General features: G+C 39.3%; 1 protein-coding gene across 2 annotated transcripts in view; it reads right to left on the bottom strand.

Annotated features, from left to right (window-relative positions):
- Positions 1–298: 298 nt before the first annotated feature.
- Positions 299–17,072, bottom strand: part of bms1 (BMS1 ribosome biogenesis factor) — a 17,271-nt gene continuing 497 nt past the window's right edge. Inside the window, exons 2-23 of one of the 2 annotated variants that reach the window (XM_062442378.1) lie at positions 16,419–16,599; positions 16,101–16,291; positions 15,812–15,891; positions 14,259–14,447; positions 14,019–14,161; positions 12,685–12,806; positions 12,375–12,568; positions 11,049–11,191; positions 8,924–9,474; positions 8,392–8,493; positions 7,871–8,022; positions 7,668–7,749; positions 7,388–7,467; positions 6,519–6,722; positions 6,216–6,404; positions 4,513–4,693; positions 3,242–3,300; positions 2,907–3,029; positions 2,579–2,726; positions 2,148–2,323; positions 896–1,057; positions 299–708 (exon numbers count right to left, since the gene is read on the bottom strand). In XM_062442378.1, coding sequence (XP_062298362.1) covers positions 481–708; positions 896–1,057; positions 2,148–2,323; positions 2,579–2,726; positions 2,907–3,029; positions 3,242–3,300; positions 4,513–4,693; positions 6,216–6,404; positions 6,519–6,722; positions 7,388–7,467; positions 7,668–7,749; positions 7,871–8,022; positions 8,392–8,493; positions 8,924–9,474; positions 11,049–11,191; positions 12,375–12,568; positions 12,685–12,806; positions 14,019–14,161; positions 14,259–14,447; positions 15,812–15,891; positions 16,101–16,291; positions 16,419–16,591 — 3,672 coding nt within the window. In that variant the 5' untranslated portion in view covers positions 16,592–16,599 and the 3' untranslated portion in view covers positions 299–480. The remainder of the gene's footprint in view (positions 709–895; positions 1,058–2,147; positions 2,324–2,578; positions 2,727–2,906; positions 3,030–3,241; positions 3,301–4,512; positions 4,694–6,215; positions 6,405–6,518; positions 6,723–7,387; positions 7,468–7,667; positions 7,750–7,870; positions 8,023–8,391; positions 8,494–8,923; positions 9,475–11,048; positions 11,192–12,374; positions 12,569–12,684; positions 12,807–14,018; positions 14,162–14,258; positions 14,448–15,811; positions 15,892–16,100; positions 16,292–16,418; positions 16,600–17,072) is intronic. The other variant, XM_062442379.1, reaches the window with a different exon arrangement.

Below are 17,072 nucleotides of genomic sequence, written 5' to 3'. Positions count from 1 at the left end.
GAAATATCACTTATAGTTAGGAGACTCTCTCTGATTAGTGACTTGGCATAATACCTTCATGACATGACGAGAGCAGTCAGTTCTCACTCACACTTACCAAAAACAGGAATTGTGGAGACAGGGTTAGGGTTAGTTAGGGTGAGTGATGCATGAGGCCAAAATTCTATGAACATTTTTGATTCAGGAGAGGAAGGTTAAATAAAAGCATGCTTTAACCTCCAAAGAGAGAAAATAGAGAGAATGAACTCCAACAATTCAACATAATCACTAATAGAGTGAGAGGCAGCTTTAAGCATCAAATGGTCATAATTACTGTTTTATTAAAACAAAATCCAAAATCCACATAGGCTTTACAGGTGATTTTCAACATGTTTAGAAAAAAATACAAGAAAATAAAAACACATGCTAACAGTTCAAAGAGCAGACCCAGTGTCTCAGTGAGTCCACAGAGGTCTGCCTCATGAGTCCAGATACAGTGAGTTAGTCGTCCTGTGCTGCCCCCTTCAGACTGGACCTCTGATTCTTCTGGTCCTTCTGGCCCATGACACGGTACAGTTTTTTACGTGCCTCCTTCTGTCTCTTCAGCTTGGCCTCCTCCTGTTTCTCCTTCTCCTGCAGGAAGTCCTTGTGTTTGGCGTGCTGAGCCGTGTGGGCCTTATTCTTCTTGAAGTTGTGAACGGCGCTCAGAGCTTGGATCAGGGCGGCCACCTGAAGGAATGGGACGAGAAATGCAACGCGTTACAGACAAAGCCATGTTCAGCAGCGAGGTGTAGCTCAAGGTAAAGTTCTTAAACAGCTGGTCTTGTTTACTGAACACACATTCTGTTTCTGTAGTGAGATCAGTATGAATCAGTGATCTGCACTGATGAGACTGTAGAGTCAGGGTTTTGCTCACCTTCCTCTCGTGGGGCTCTCTGATCACGCTGGGCCTCTGCAGGTCTCTGGGGGTCTTTCCTTGGGCCTGTTGTTGTTTGGGTTTGCTTTTGAAGGGCAGAGCCTTCTGCAGCTCCTTGGGGATGTGGAGGGTGTTGAAGCGCCTCTGTGCCCGGACCACCGGCTGGAAGGGAAAAGGATGGAAATGCATACGTTAACTCAGGATTTAGGGTTAATGTGTGAAATACTGATCAGTCCAAATTCAGCTTTAGTTTTACAGTCAAGCACACACAGACACACTGAGCCAATCAAACACTCATACCAGCATCTATTTTAAGTCTTACATTTCTGATTTCCTTTTGTTTCTTTTCCCAAAACATTGTCTTTAATTGTTCATGAGTTGAGATTTTTGATGGATTTGAAATGGATTTTTTGCTACTATATTTCTTTCCTTATTAAAATGATCAATATTCAGTCAATGAGTGTCTAACGTTAGACACATCTGGACAAACCTGGTGCTGGATCTTTATCTTGTTTACACCAGCAGTGTGGCGAAAGCAGAATTGTCACAATGCATGTGTTCAGCCACAATACTGATGCGTACTCACTATAGCTCAATGTAGTTAAATTTTTTTTTTGTGATAAAATCTTTATTCATTTGTTTATGATTGACAGGAGGGGAGAGCATTTGGGTCACAGTTAGGCTCATAAAGCTGGTGGAGACTGCTGTAAAACTGAAGTGGATCTTTAACTAATAATGACTTTTAAAAAATGCAATTGAAACGACTACTGCAGTTAGATTGTGTTCCAGTTGTGCCTCAGCTCAGACAGATTTAGTGGTATTTATTCCTTTTTTCTAGTTAATAAATTTGACCTCTTTAGCCCATATTTTATCATATTCATATCATTTATATTTAAAACAAATTCTAGACTTAACAATTAACATATCCAGTACTCTTTCCTCTCTGAGCTCATCCTTTCTCATACAGCAGCAGAAGAAGAAAAACCCACTATGGCAGTATTCAACAAGTGAAATAACTTGAATGTGGTTTTCTGTACAGGTAGAGTCACATTTTTGTAGCCAGTCTATCAGCAGTTCCCCCTCAGGGACCCTGGTAGGTAGCACAGCTCCCACAGGCACACATCTGGCTGTATATCATTAACTTGCTACACATTTTACCTCTACCAGTTTCACTTTTTTTCACATCGAGCCCTTTAGAAAGTGCCGCATTAGCATTTGCATTGAACCCTTCTTCTATTATCAGACGTCCTACCTTGTACAAAGAGTCAGCGTTGGGCTTGTTGCGGATGCCCAGGTCATGTTTAATCTGGCCCAGGGTCCTCATGCCCTCCCAGCCGTCCTTCTGTCCGACAGGCAGCAGCAGAGAGGTGACGGGGTTGTAGAACTGAGGAACAGTGAGTGGATACCAGGAGCGCAGGAACACAATATCTACAGAGCACAGAACACATCAACAGCTTGGTATGAGACACAGTTGTGCACAAGATATTCTTTATTGTCTAATTAGTACTTACACCCTTGGTTGCATTGTGACTAGAAAATAAATACAACCTGGAAATTGTCCTTTAAAAACGTGTTAACAATGATATTTTAAGACTTTTTAACAACATGCATGACAATAGAAAAACCATTAAAACATATGAGTAAAATAATAACACAATAACAACAAGTAAAACACAAACTGACCACTCATGAGCAGCCGGTCCTCAAACGTTGCTCTGTAAGCTCCTGTAGGTGTCGACAGAGCCTTCTTGATCTGACCTCTGACCCCTGACACTGTTCTTACAGAGGCGCCTTCAAATTTGGCCACTTCCAGCATGGTGTTGAACATGCCCTGTGAACATGAACATGATCACTTTCAGATGATTTTAATAGAATTTTTATTTCTAAATATACTTTCACTGATAGAAAGTAACAAGAAAATGCAGTACAAAAAAACTGACTACAACAATAAGCAGAAGGCGATGAAGAGATTTCCAAACAGTTAAAAGATAAAAATAGATCAAATGTCTACCTTAATGAAGCTGGTGTTCTTAAAGATCTTATAGGGGTAACCGATGAGTTTGAGCTTCTTCACTATAGTCACTGACTTGTCCAGGTCCAGGACGACTCCTGTGGCTGCAATACGGAAACTAGCCTGCAGACAGAAAACAGGGATTAATGAGTCACAAGCTCTATGAGTTATTATGAAATGGAATCACATGAGAATTCACATTTTAAAACAATGACCAAAACTGGCAATGGTCTAACCTTTGTTAAAACTGTAATTTTATGACTCTTATACCTCATTACATAATCTGAAGCAACATCATACAGTACAGTGTAGTATCTAGATTGAACAAAGCTTACTTTAGTTCCTGCTACTGACTGCACAGCCAGGAAGCCGGTGCCCTGTGGTGTGATGGGACCTTCAGAGAAAAAGAGAGAAAGAGAGTGAATAATAGTTATTATTCTTTATTCTTATCATTATAAATTACTTCTGCACCAAAGTCATGAAGAAAGAAATGAGAGATAAATAAATATATGGATGTATAAATAGTAAGGAGCAGCAGTAGCATGTATGTTCCACAATACTGCACTTGAGTGTCAGGTGGGTTTTAAAAGCATTATCTGATTATTTTGCTGTGATTGTCCTCATAGCTGAGAGTAACAACAATGGCAGCCTGATGTGAGAAGTGCTCTAATCGTGGTCTTATTATTGAATCAACTATTTTAGCATATAACATATATCAGTGTATTTACAAGTGAAGACTATGTTCATTCAGAGTGGCGCCTCTTTCTGACACAATATCTTTGTATATGTTCTATGTTGAAGCTGCTGTAAAAACAGAGCATCAAAGCAAAAGTATATTGCAGTATTGGTATAAAGATAAGCACAATATGCAGCAGTAACATAATATAGAGGGGCTTTGTTCTATAGCAGGGGGGTCAAAGTCTTTTTTGTTCAAGGGCCACATACAGTCCAATTTGATCTCATGCGGGCTGGACCATTAAAAAGATGGAAGGAAGAAAGGGAGGAAGGAAGGAAGGAAATAAGGAAGGAAGGATAGAAAAAAGGGAAAGATGATAGGAAGGAAAGAAGGAGGGAAGGAAAGGCGAATGGAAGAAACGGAGGAAGGACAGATGGAAGGAAGGAATGAAGGAAGGAATGACAGAAGGAAAAGGGATTAGGAAGGAAGGGAAAGAAGACAGGAAGGAAAGATGAAAGGAAGGAAGGAATGACGGAAGGAAAGAAGTAGGGAAGGAAAGAAGAAAGGATGAAAGGGAGGAAGGAAGGAACAAGGATTAAGAAGGAAGGAAAGGAGGAAGGGAAAGGGGAAAGGAAGGAAAGAAAAGAAGACAGGAAGGAAACAAGGAAGGAGGGAATTAAGAAAGGGAGGAGGGTAGGAAGGAAAAGAAGACAGGAAGGAAAGTCAGGCCGGTTTTGGCCCACGGGCCGCATGTTTGTCATCCCTGTTCTATAGCATGGAAGTATAAATGAAATGTCCTTATAAACCTTTGGAAACTCATACTATCACTATTGATCTGAACCAGGTGATTGGGTACATTTAACACAGCCACTACAACCAGAAAGAAAACTTCCTGACTGTGCAGTGCAGTGTCCTGTCAGTGTGTCTTACCCCAGATGGAGGCTCCACAGTGCATGTGCTGCGGTGTGTATTTGAGCAGGCGGTGGCGTCCGTTGTGGTCCTCGATGTGGTACAGGGGCATGGTCTGGAAGCGACGCCAGCCTAAGGACAGGATGAGGGGGTCCCGAGTCTTCAGGATGCGATTGTGCCAGCGGTGTTTCTTCAGTCGCATCTGACGAGCACACACACACACACACAACAGAATTAGATATGAGCTCACTGTAACACAGAAAAACAGGAAATGTTACTTTATTTCTCATGACAGGACAGACAGTGCACACACACACACACACACACACACACACACACACACACACACACACACACACACACACACACACACACACACACACACACACACACACACACACACACACACACACACACACACACACACACACACACACACACACACACACACACACACACACACACACGCACAGTATTAAAACACTGTAATAAAGTTGACACAAGCATCCCTTCATTCCTCTGAATGGAAACAACAATCCCTGTCCAGGTCATGGTCAGATTTACCATACAGACAATTTGAGCAGACAGGGGCCCTCAATGATGTTAGATATTTTTTGTCGGGCTGCTTGAGCCCAGTGTCCATAATATGTCCATAGTAAGTCAGAAATATGGACAATTACACGGTTTTCAACCCACAGCAGCATTATCCAATCAGAATAATATAAAAGTAGTTGATTGGCTGTTTTATTTGTCATTTTGATGGCTGGGCAAGTGATGATTGGTAAGCAGGCCACAACGCACTGTGGTTAGCTTGTACCAGTGAGTGTTTGTGAAAAATGAACAACACTGGTGATAACAAAAAGAAAAGAAAAAATGATAAAAATATGTCCAGCAAATATGTAACTTTTTCAAAAAGGCTAAAAATGAAGAAGAGGAGGTTGGAACATAAATGAATAGTGGATGGGGGTCCTCTGGGGGTCCTAAAATTTCACATGGAATCACAATAATCCATGTTATTTAGTGACTACTAAATAACAGTAATAAACAGAAACGTTTGGCATGTTGTCTATATCTAGTTCATTTTGATGTGTCTTCAGGGAGCAAGTCAAAGTGAGGCTGCTAATCCTTTCTAAGCTGCTGACTTTTTAAATTCTTATTCTTGTGTAAAAATGTTTTCAATGAACAGTGCTTGGTTAATGCTGGTTAGACACACACCGGTCCACCTGTAGCCATTTTTTACAGTGGTGAGAAGGAGGTGACAGTGCAGCTGTTGGTTAAAATGACTTTACCTATTGATTGAGCAATGCATGAACCTAATTTAGAATCTGACTCTGTCAGCACCAGTAAAACACTGTTGATTGACACTTGCTGATGATATACAGTATGTGTAGTAGTGTATTCCATGTGAGCTCTGGATGTGCCATGCAGCCACATCCTCTGCACAATTGGCACAGTGCACAATATAAGAGCCACTGACATATAATACAACATCTTTATTATTCCTTTATTACACCAGGATTACTGCCTGGAGTAGTTCCTCCTTCCTGACATCTCTGTACAGTTTGAATGACAGCTCCCACTAGCCTACACTAAGCAGACAACACAACTGAGCAAATAAAACAGACTTAATTTAAAGTCTACCCAATGGTTAAAACATCAACAACCTCACAGCGCATCCACAGTTACTATCAGTGAGTGCAGATCAATGACATCACTACACTTACCTGCAGGTATCCTACGTTGCCTTCGCTGGAGCCCAGGCCTCCGAGGATGATAGGGTAGTGAGGATCAAAGTTGGTGACAAACTCACAGGGAAGAGAGGAGATTTCTAATCTGACGTACATTCCTGGTCTGAAGCCTTCGTACTGAACTCTGGTCTCATCTTCCATGTCCTCAAACTCTGCCCTGTTCAGCTGAGGTAGGAATAAGACATCAGATTACTTCATCATTTTCTTTGTGATCGCTCCTATCACATGATTGACTGCTAGCAGCTTTTGTGCACTACATCTGGACAGATCATGTGGTACCTCTGCCTGCTTCTGCATCTCCTCCTTCAGGTCATCGAAGTATGTAGCGTCTCCGTCATCGTACTCGGCGTCAAACCGCTCCTTCAGCCGCCGCTTCTTATCTATACGCTTTTTCTTCTGGACCTCGTCATCATCCACCTTCATCAGAGTCTCTTCGGCTTCATCGTCGTCATCACCGTCTTCATCATCATTCTCACTATTCTGCTGGGCACAAGAAAAAAAAACAATCATTCAAACAGGGAAACAAAAGGTATTTGTGTGCAAGCAAAACCTAGATGTTGTTAGATGTTTAAATATGTCATCTCTACATCTTTTGTTAAGTCCTTTAAGCCTGACTTCTGCTGTTATAAGTAGAGCCTGACTGATATATTGGTCAGCCGATATTATTGGCCGATATTGGCCTATCACAGATATATCGGTATCAGCGTATATGTTGTCCGATATGTGCCGATGTTTTATTTTAAATATATTATAGATATTTATATAGGCAGCATCTAATGTACATTTGATCCTTTTTTTAATTTATGTATTTTAATGTATATGTTTTTTTTCTTATACGTGATTTTAGTTTTTTATGTTTTTTTTTGTTATAGTTATTTATAATTATTTAATTCCCAGAGAGGTTTACTGTTTCAGTGCACTGATGTCATTTTATACAATAAAGTTTATCGTCAAATGGTAAAATATCATGGCCTTAATTACATATCTATGTTTTTTTAGGGGATCATTACAAAAAAATGTATCAAAATATGTAAATGATTGGGTGACATATCGATATCAGAATTTTTGTACTCCTTAATATTGGTATCAGCGTCGGCCCCAAAAATCCAGTATCAGTCGGGCCCTGGTTACAAGCATACAGGACGCACCTCAGCCTGGTTCTGCTGCCCAGTTTGACCCTTATGGACTTCTCCTGTTTCCAGATCTTCAAAGTCACCGTACAGTTCTTCTGTATAAACAAAACAAGTACACTGTTAGTTTAAAGCCTTTTTCTGACTCAATATGACTCCAGTACTATTCTTAACTGTATGTCCATGTCTATCAAATCAGTCTCTTAACCATCAATTAATCCAAAGTAACTTTTTTTCACTGAACAGAAGAAGCATGAGTCTATCATCATATTATGTTTGTTGCTGCTTCTCTACTTACCGTCCTCCTTCAGCAGTGTAGCAGCATCTTCGCCCTCCTCCCACTTCCCTGTTACAAAGCAGTCTTTGATAGAGTTCATCATCTAGGAGGGGGAAAAAAAATCACCAATCAAATTTCATTTCTCTTTTTCTATGTGTTTTCATATTAACAGCACACTAGGATAAATGTGCAGGTAACAGCAGTGTGTTGGTGGCCACTCTCACCTCCTCCAGATCCCAGTCGTGGGAGGCGTCAGGGTCGAAGCGGGAGCAGTCGAGAGAGTTCGCCTGGAACTTTTTACTCTTCTGAGGGCGGCTGACTCGAAACAGTCCTCCCAACTCCTCCTCATCTTCATCCTCCTCATCCCCTGCAACAACTGAAGAATAGAGAATAGATTGTTTGGCTTAATAGACAGAGAATTTTACTGTCTGCTGGCATTGATCATGAATGAGTGTAGAAGTTTCTGGCACAACTTTACCTCCTTCTAAAGTCTGAAGAATGTGTGAATTGATAACAAATAAGCATTTCAAACACACAAAAGCTATGTAAATGACCCATATTGTGTCAAAAATATGAATATGGACTAAGAGGATACTATCCAAGCTGACTGCTTTGATTCACATGATCTCCACCACTCTTACATCATTAAAATATATACTAAAATAAACTATATACTGTATATTTAAAAGCAAATGCAGTCTTGGGTTGCATCTTGAACCCTGTGTAAAAAAACATCATTAATTACCTGAACCGTAAACCAGTTTTCGCAGATTGGGAGCGGCTTCTTGTTGCCGTAGAAACGCTTCCGACGCTTTCTGCTGCAGACCCTCCTTCCAGCGCAGAGTCCCTGTGGACACGAGCGGGAGGAGAATGGAGACACCTTGAATCACTGCTGTTCCGATACCTTCACCATCACAACATGGATCTGAGCAGCTTTATATTACACTTGCTACCTGAGTGGAACGAGTAGTAACTGATAATAGTTACTAATAACTCTCAATTATAAGGATTTGATGTTTTTCTTTCTCATTTATTTGAGGTTTTTAGACTGTTGGTTGAATAAAACAACATTTTAATACATTTCATTGGAATGAGGAGAATTATAACATCTGACATCCTATAGGCTGACAAAAATGAGCAGAGAAAATATTCAGTAGATTAATGGATGAATAGAGTTTAAATAGAAGAAAAAAACCTAATAAACTGAGCTCACTTTAAATGAAAATTAAATTGTCTACTAAATAAAAAGTAGAAACATGTTTCAACATTATATTTACCCAGCTCTTCCTCCTCCTCACTCTCTGCAGCTTCACCATCATCCTTTTCTGACTCATCATCATCATCATCATCATCTTCCTCCTCTTCATCACCACTGTCCTCTTCATCCTCTTCAGAGCAGTGCCCAGAGTCTCCTGCTCTCCCCTTCTGTGCCTCTTCATCGCTCTCCTCCTCGCTCACCTCCAGGTCGTCGTCGCTGTCAGCAAACGCCGGCAGCTCAGCGCTCTCCTCTCCGTCTCCTCTCTTCTTCTCCAGCTTCTGTTTCTTCCCAGGTGGAGCTCCACCCGTCACGTCCTTTTCTGATTCCGCTCTGGCCTTTTTGATTAATGTAGAGAGATTGTCCCCGTCGCCGTCTTCACCATCTTCCTGCTCCTCTTGGTCGCTTTCTTCGCTGTCGGCATCCTCGTCGGCATCCTCGTCGTCACTGGAACCGCTGCCGTCATCTTCCTCATCATCCTCCTCCTCCTCCTCCCCGGTGAAGACCACCTTCCTCCTCTCTCTCTGGGTATTAGGATCCCAGACACGCTCCTCCTGAAGACCCTCATTCTCTCTAAAACACAAAAAACAACAACATTTTAGATTCTCTCTCTCTTTCTCTTTTTCCCATTTAATACAGTCTGTATCATCAGTTTCTATTCAGAATGTGTACTAAGTTAGATACACAAATATAAATCCATATTAAATATGTTTGTTATTATAACTTATTCTAACATATACAACATACTACTACTATAATACTACTATACTAATACTGCTATAATACTACAATCATACCACTATACTAATACTACAATACTACTACTATAATACCACTACTACTATACTATACTAATATTACAATAATACTAATATTACTATACTAATACTACTATAATACCACAATCATACCACTATAATACTACTACTACTATACTAATACTAGTATAATATTAATACCAATACTACTATAATACTAGTATAATTTGAATACCAATACTAATACTACTATAACACTAATACTACTATACTAATACTAGTATAATAATAATACCAATACTACTATACTAATGCTACTATAATACCAATACTATCACTACTATACTAACACTACTATAATACTAATACTATAGTAACACTAATACTACTAATCAGAAATCAGGTTTCAGTATGCTGCAGGTACAGTGTGGACTGTTCATCTGTTCATCTGTGTATACATGCTGCAGATCACTAACCACATTTCTCCCTGTCCTTATTTCAGATGCAACAGTGATAGAAGATGCTGCAGCAGAGTGATGGTGCAGTGACACACAGACACAGTAACTCTTCCTCACAAGGTCAGTGTGAACAGTCAAATGTTCAGTGGTACAAACGGTTATTTGCATTTCTAAAGGCTTATAAAAGCCCCTGGTAGCAATTTTTACAATACTAATTAAAACTTAAACTCCCTCCAAATATCCCTCCTATCCCATTACAAGTTATGCTAAACCCACCAAATACCTCTGTTTCATTTAGCTCATCTATTTCTTCCCTGTTCTCCTTGTCTAATCCCCTCTTTTTCTCTTTTGTTCTCTTATTCGCTCTACAGTCCACACACACACTTACTCACACACACTCAATTATATTATGATATCAGTTCACTAACCCTTCCCCTTCCTTTTGGTCCCAGCCGTTGGTCTAGTATTACATTGTAGATTCTTAATGATGTATTGAAAAGTCTTAGTGGTGTCACCTTTTGTTAATCACCAAATTGACCAAGTTTCAATCGGCCTGTGGAAGGAATTATTTGGAAGTAGAGGATGTATATCTCTGTTTGTGTAATGATCCCTCCTTCAAGCTGCAGCTCTGCTGTCAGAGCATTACTTTTCCTGTCTGCAGTCTTTGTTCACATCACACTGTCAGCAGTTTTCTTTGGGACTATTTCTGACTTTATTCTTCTGTACATTTATTTCAGTTCTTATGACAGACTGTGCCACACAATGTACACATTATTTTTTTATATGGAAATGTTTTAAATATCATCTTCCACCTTTAAGGTTCTGTATGTAAAGTATAATATGTGCTTAACTATTAATGTCCCCAGTGGCCTTCACATCTCTAACTGTGTCACAGAAGAGAAGAAGAAGAGAAAGCGGTTAGGCGTCTCACCCGCTCTGCTGCTCCACGTCTGTGGCGTCCATGGAGGCCGAGCCGCTGAACAGAGACACCTTACTGGCAGCTATCTTGGCATCCAGAGTGGAGTGTGTGTCGATGAGAGACTGAACCAGCTCTGTGGTGGGCCGCACCTCCTCCTGAACCATAGAGGAACAAGACAATTCAAACCAGGTTCAACTTATCTGACTTATATAAAACACATGCGGTATATCTGTGTGCTGATGCATATCATACTGTCATATTAACCCATACTCAATACTCAAAAAGTGAATTTCACACCTGGAACTACATTTTTTTTTAATGAGGGCAAATACTAGAAATATAATACGTTTGTACCGTCTATAAAACCTCAGAACTGAATGAGAGCGTGTATCCAAACTTTTGACTGGTACTGCATGTGTTTATCTTTGATCACAAGCTTCTCCTTCAATTGTAGATTCCAAACATTTCATTTAGGTTCTGTGTGATTTCAGAGATTCAGACATACATTTATCATAAGAAAAGTAGTGTGTAATGAATCATTTTCTATGTTTCAAACTTCCATACAGTATTTCCTCAAAAAAACAACAACAATGTAATTTGGTACGAAAATAAAAATAAAGAGAGACATTGTTTTGTGTATGTAATTCTATTTTTTTCACTTTAATTGTTACTGTATCCTTCAGAGTCTTTTAGTCAGTGAACAGCAGCTCATCTCAGCTCAGCAGGCAGAAAAATAAAACTTGTCTACAAAGAGAGCAGAGACCAAAGACCATTCTAAATGAATACTGACTCAACATTTAGTTGATCTAAAATGAAGCTTTTCTGTTATGGAGACTTCTATTTTCTCTATAATAAGTACCAGATTATACAGAGTCATTTTTTTTACAGAAAATAACTGACCCAGAAGATATAGCTTTACCATTTAGTCTTTAGTTATGCCAATTTATGTCCACACAGCTCAGCCATATTCCCTTATCTATTAATATTGTATAGATTCATGCTTAGTGATGTGCAAAGAACATGGACCATTAGACATTTAGTTCAGCTGAGTTTCAGTTATCAATCAGGATTGGAAATCTAATGAAGTCAATGTCCTTCACCTGTTTCGACTTATTCTTGTCACATTATTACTGGAAAAAGTGATCAGTGCTAATTCAGGATCTTTGATAGTTAGTGTCTGTCAGTTACCAGGATCCAGTCCTGGAGAAAACACTGACCATCTGTACTCTTAAATAAATAGCTCCAATTTACAGATACCTGGTATAAACTCTCTGTGAGCCTCTTGGAAAAGGTTCTAAACAAACAAACACACACACACACACACACACACACACACACCTGCTGCTGATTGACGTGGTTGGCAGGAAGATCGATGTACACAGCGTCTTTGTCGTACACAACCCCACCCACACCGGCCATGGGTGCATAAAGCAATCGCTCTTTCTCATTCAGCGCCCTCTTCTTCTGAGCGTTGGGCAGTGGACACGGGTCTGGCAGGAAGTTCACATCTCCCACCCCAAAGTCTCCAACACCTGTAAAGAGAAACAACACCCAATATATTATTTTTACATGTTTCTATATCAGAGCTTTTAACAGCATGATGAGTAGTACAGACATGTTTTAAGTAACTAGCACTGTGCTGATCTACCTGGAATGTGGACCTGTCCTTTGTTTTTCAAATGTGTCCCTCGCAGGTAGCCGTAGAGTGACACTGTCCGGTCACACTTGGGGTCTGTTCTCAGCATCTCAGGGTCTGTCAGATCCTCCATACTGTTTACATGCACAAGAGGAGGATGGAGAAAAGAATGATCAGTGTGTACAAAGGTAAAACATGCAGGTACACTCAGGTTAATGATGGCATATCAGTGATCCAACATACAACAATAATATCAGAGCAGAAACTTACACATCATAACGGAATATTGAAATCATTCATGTTAGTTACACCTGTGTTTTAAAAACCAAAGTATCTGTTTGACAAGAGCTTCTTCTCAACCCTCCTGTTGACTATGCAACTTTTGTCCTCCCAGGTATACATTACTAATTAAAATGTTTAATTCAAAATTAAACAGTACAAATTATCACCCAATTCTGTGTTAGACCTTTTTTAGCCAACTTCATTCCAACTTATTACCACAGGTTTTACACTTATTTTTAGGAAAAATGTTATGTCATTTAAAGAAACAATGCCTAGTTTTTGAGTTAATGCCCGTTGTCTTCGGGTTAGTTTTGACTTGTAGCTGCATCCTGTGTTTAAATGCAGGAAATATCATTTTGTATTAACAAGGTACTTATGTCCAGGTGGTCATCAGTCATTGAGAAATACACCTGACCTGAAGCTGACCAATTAAAAAAGCCAAAATAGAGTATAAATAATTAAAGTTCTTGTTAACAACCAGAACATGTTGTGAATCACAGTCTGATCAAGCCAGCTGTTCATCTTGTGTGCATATTTGCTTTCTTGCTGATACCACTCTCAAATTTATCAGTTAAATATGAAGCATCACCAGCTTAGCTAAGCATAAAGACTGGAAACAGATGGAAACAGTTAGCCTTGCTATTCCCAAAGGAAACAAAACCCACCTAATAGCACCTGTTAACATGTTATATTAACATTTTACAACTTTGTTTGTTAAATCCATTGTTTGTTAAAACCTAACCTAACTCTGTGTTCTTAAGTCTTTTACTTTGGTAACTGTGTGAGAAAAAGATACACCAGAAAACAACAGCCGTGATTTCTTTTGTTAACCTTTAGAAATGACTACAGTTCATTAACCTAGAGAGCATAAAGAACTTCAAAAGTTTGAGGGAATAACAGTTTTAGATGGTCTTCATTTGATGTGTAGAAACTGGACTAAACCAGTTCAGCTCAGGTCTTAGTACAGTGTGGTGAATTAAATATCATGTAGAAAACATGCTTCAGTTCTCAGAGCAGATTAAACATATGTGAAGTGTTCCATGTGGTGTCAGGTTGTCACTCACCGGTCAGCCAGCACATAGGGGTGAGAGGTCTGCCACACCAGAGGACGAAACTTCATGACGGAGATGAAGCGGCCGAGGTTCTTCACCTCCATAGTCTGATACTCTCCATACACCATCCCAGACAGATAGAAGAGCTTGGCACCCTGCACGTTTCACACACAACATGTACTCAGGTCTGCTTCATATAGTCTGAATGTATGTGTTTGGCTCAATAAAGGGAAATGTGATGGTGTTGTCTACCTGGTAGACTTCGGTCCAGAAGCGATGTTTGAGGTTCTTCTTGGTCTTCCTCAGTGTCTTGTTGTTCTTGAATGAGTCCAGGTGAGTCAGCACGCCCATGATACGAGGGAAGCCGTGTACCTGACAGATGTTGAGAAACTCAAAAGTCTCCATCTCGAAGCCAAAGCTGGCATCTATCAACATCAAGACCTGCAGGGAAGAAACACACAACACAGCTCATTGTATTTATTAGGTCTATTACAGATACTGAAAATGTGTTCCCATTGGAGGTTATTAAAGCTATCCTGTGGACTTTTTGACCTCTGGTGACTCTGCTAATGTTTTATAAAGGAAATGCATTCAGTGTGTGTGTGTGTGTGTGTCAGGTTTCAAGAATACACTCTGTGTGTTTTGTTGAATAAATGTTTTATAAATGTGTGTTTAAAAGCAAACTCCAGCCCAGCCTCACACACCAGCTGAATAATAACAACAATGTGACTTACTCTGTATTCACATTAAAGTGGGAAAACAAAGCTCTGTCTCTGTGTGTACCACACCTTAATGCAAGATCTGTAACTAATTATGAACTAGTCTGTTCTTATTACCAGCAAAGATCTAAAGGCTAAAATATGAATACAGTTGTTCCCAATATAATTGATAATCTTATGATTATTGTACATGCATGAGAGGGAAGTGATTGATACACCTCTCAATAATATGCAGTTCAGAATAATACTACCTCCATGATAAACGTATAGTATAGTATAGCAGTATAGTAAAAGTATAGTATAAGAATAGTATAGTATAATCAAGTATAGTATAGCACAGCACAGTAAAGTATAGTATAACATGAGTTTAGTATAGTATAGTACAGTATAGCATAGTATAGTATAGCATAGCATAGCAAAGTATAATATAGTATAGCATAGCATAGCATAGCATAGCAAAGTGTAATATAGTATAGCATAGCATAGTATAGTATAGTATAGCATAGTATAGTATAGCATAGCAAAGTAAAATATAGTATAGCATAGCATAGCATAGCAAAGTATAATATAGTATAGCATAGCATAGCATAGCAAAGTATAATATAGTATAGCATAGCAAAGTATAATATAGTATAGCATAGCAAAGTATAGTATAGCATAGCATAGCATAGCATAGTATAGTAAAGTATAGTATAGCATAGCATAGTAAAGTATAGTATAGTATAGTATAGTATAGTATAGCATAGCATAGCATAGCAAAGTATAGTATAGTATAGCACAGTATAGCATAGTATGTGAACACCTCTCTGCCAGTGCAACACAAAGTGAACATTTTGAGCTTCATAATAGGTTTTCCACCACAAAGTGAAAGTGGTTTTATGGACTCTTGACTTTAATCAGACATTCTCCTCCTAGTTACACATGTGAGGCTTCTAAAGCACAACTGTCTCCAAGACTTGATTTGATTTTTTTTTTTTTTATTCTTAAAAATAGCATCAAACTGTAAAGCTAGACAAAAATACTTTAATACTGTTTTGCATCTGATATTTAAATGTAACCATTCATACATGTACAGTCCACACTTACCAGGTCAGCTACTTTTGCCAGGTCGATCATTGTATTGATGTCATTGTTACACTCCATGAAAGTGAGGCGCCGCTTCTTACCTGAAAGAGTTTTTTAAAAGAGTTACTTATTAAACATATTAGAGAATTCAGCAGGGGGAGATGAAGGAGACCCTGATGCAATGCAATGACTAGATTAGAAGAAGTTAAATGAAAACTTAAAGGAGATCTTTCTGTTTTAATGAACTACAGCCTACACATCTATTACATAACAGAAACCATTCTAACAGTGTAGAAACATCCAGACCTACCAGAGACGATGGTAACAGGTCCTCGTATGTCCCCGAGCTTTTGCCTGGTGAAGTTTTTAATCAGGCAGCGGATCAGGGTGGTTTTTCCCACCTTTGGGGGTCCAACGACTACAATCACAATTGGAGGGGGTTCCAAGGGAGTCCGGTCCACCAGGGGGATGTGGTGTTTTTTGGCCTTTATATCCTGAGCCCTGCACACAAATACACACAGTGTAGTTTCACACACGTTCTTGTTTTGCTCATATTGAAGATTGACTTCACATGAATTAACCTCAGTTATTATTATGATGTATGTGTATCAGAACAGCTGATAGAGACCTGTGGAAGGTCTTGGCCATGCGCACAGCGGACTGAACCGCGAAGGCTTTTGGGTTGCGTTTGCGTGCATCTTCTTCTGTAGAGCCTCCCTGCTTCCTGAGTTTCTTCCTCTCTGCCTTTGGCCCGCTGTGCTTGTGCTGATGTCGCTTCTGTTCTTTTACTTTCCCGTCCATCCTGCACGCTGTAGCACAAACACAATAACCATCATTCATGTGTCGGCATGAATGATGGTTTTTAACTACAAACATACACTAAATACATACAGGAACTAATACTGTACAAACATTTGATTTTGTTGCTCATAATGCCAAACTCCAAAACTACTTAGCATATTAGACTATTTTTGAAAGCATACTGCTAGAATTTTAGGATGTATTTTTCCTCCTGTTGCAATCATCTATTGGTTTCTATTCATTTCCATGTGGTATGAATGGTATTTAGCAGACCTGGAAAATGTTTTTGATTCTACTTTAATTCTTGTCATAGTTACATTATCATTGGACAGTTATAATAATAATAATAAACAGACTGATCATGTACAAAATATTTTTTCAGGGTGCTATTTTCCATGAGACCAAACAATGTGTTCGGACTGTGGACAAAACAAGACATTTTATGACGTCACGTAAGCCTTTAAGAAACACTGATTGACAT

The sequence above is a fragment of the Scomber scombrus genome, chromosome 21, assembly GCF_963691925.1.
Source record: "Scomber scombrus chromosome 21, fScoSco1.1, whole genome shotgun sequence".
In the NCBI taxonomy this organism is placed as follows: Eukaryota; Metazoa; Chordata; class Actinopteri; order Scombriformes; family Scombridae; genus Scomber; species Scomber scombrus.
This window is presented reverse-complemented; position numbering and strand designations above follow the sequence as displayed.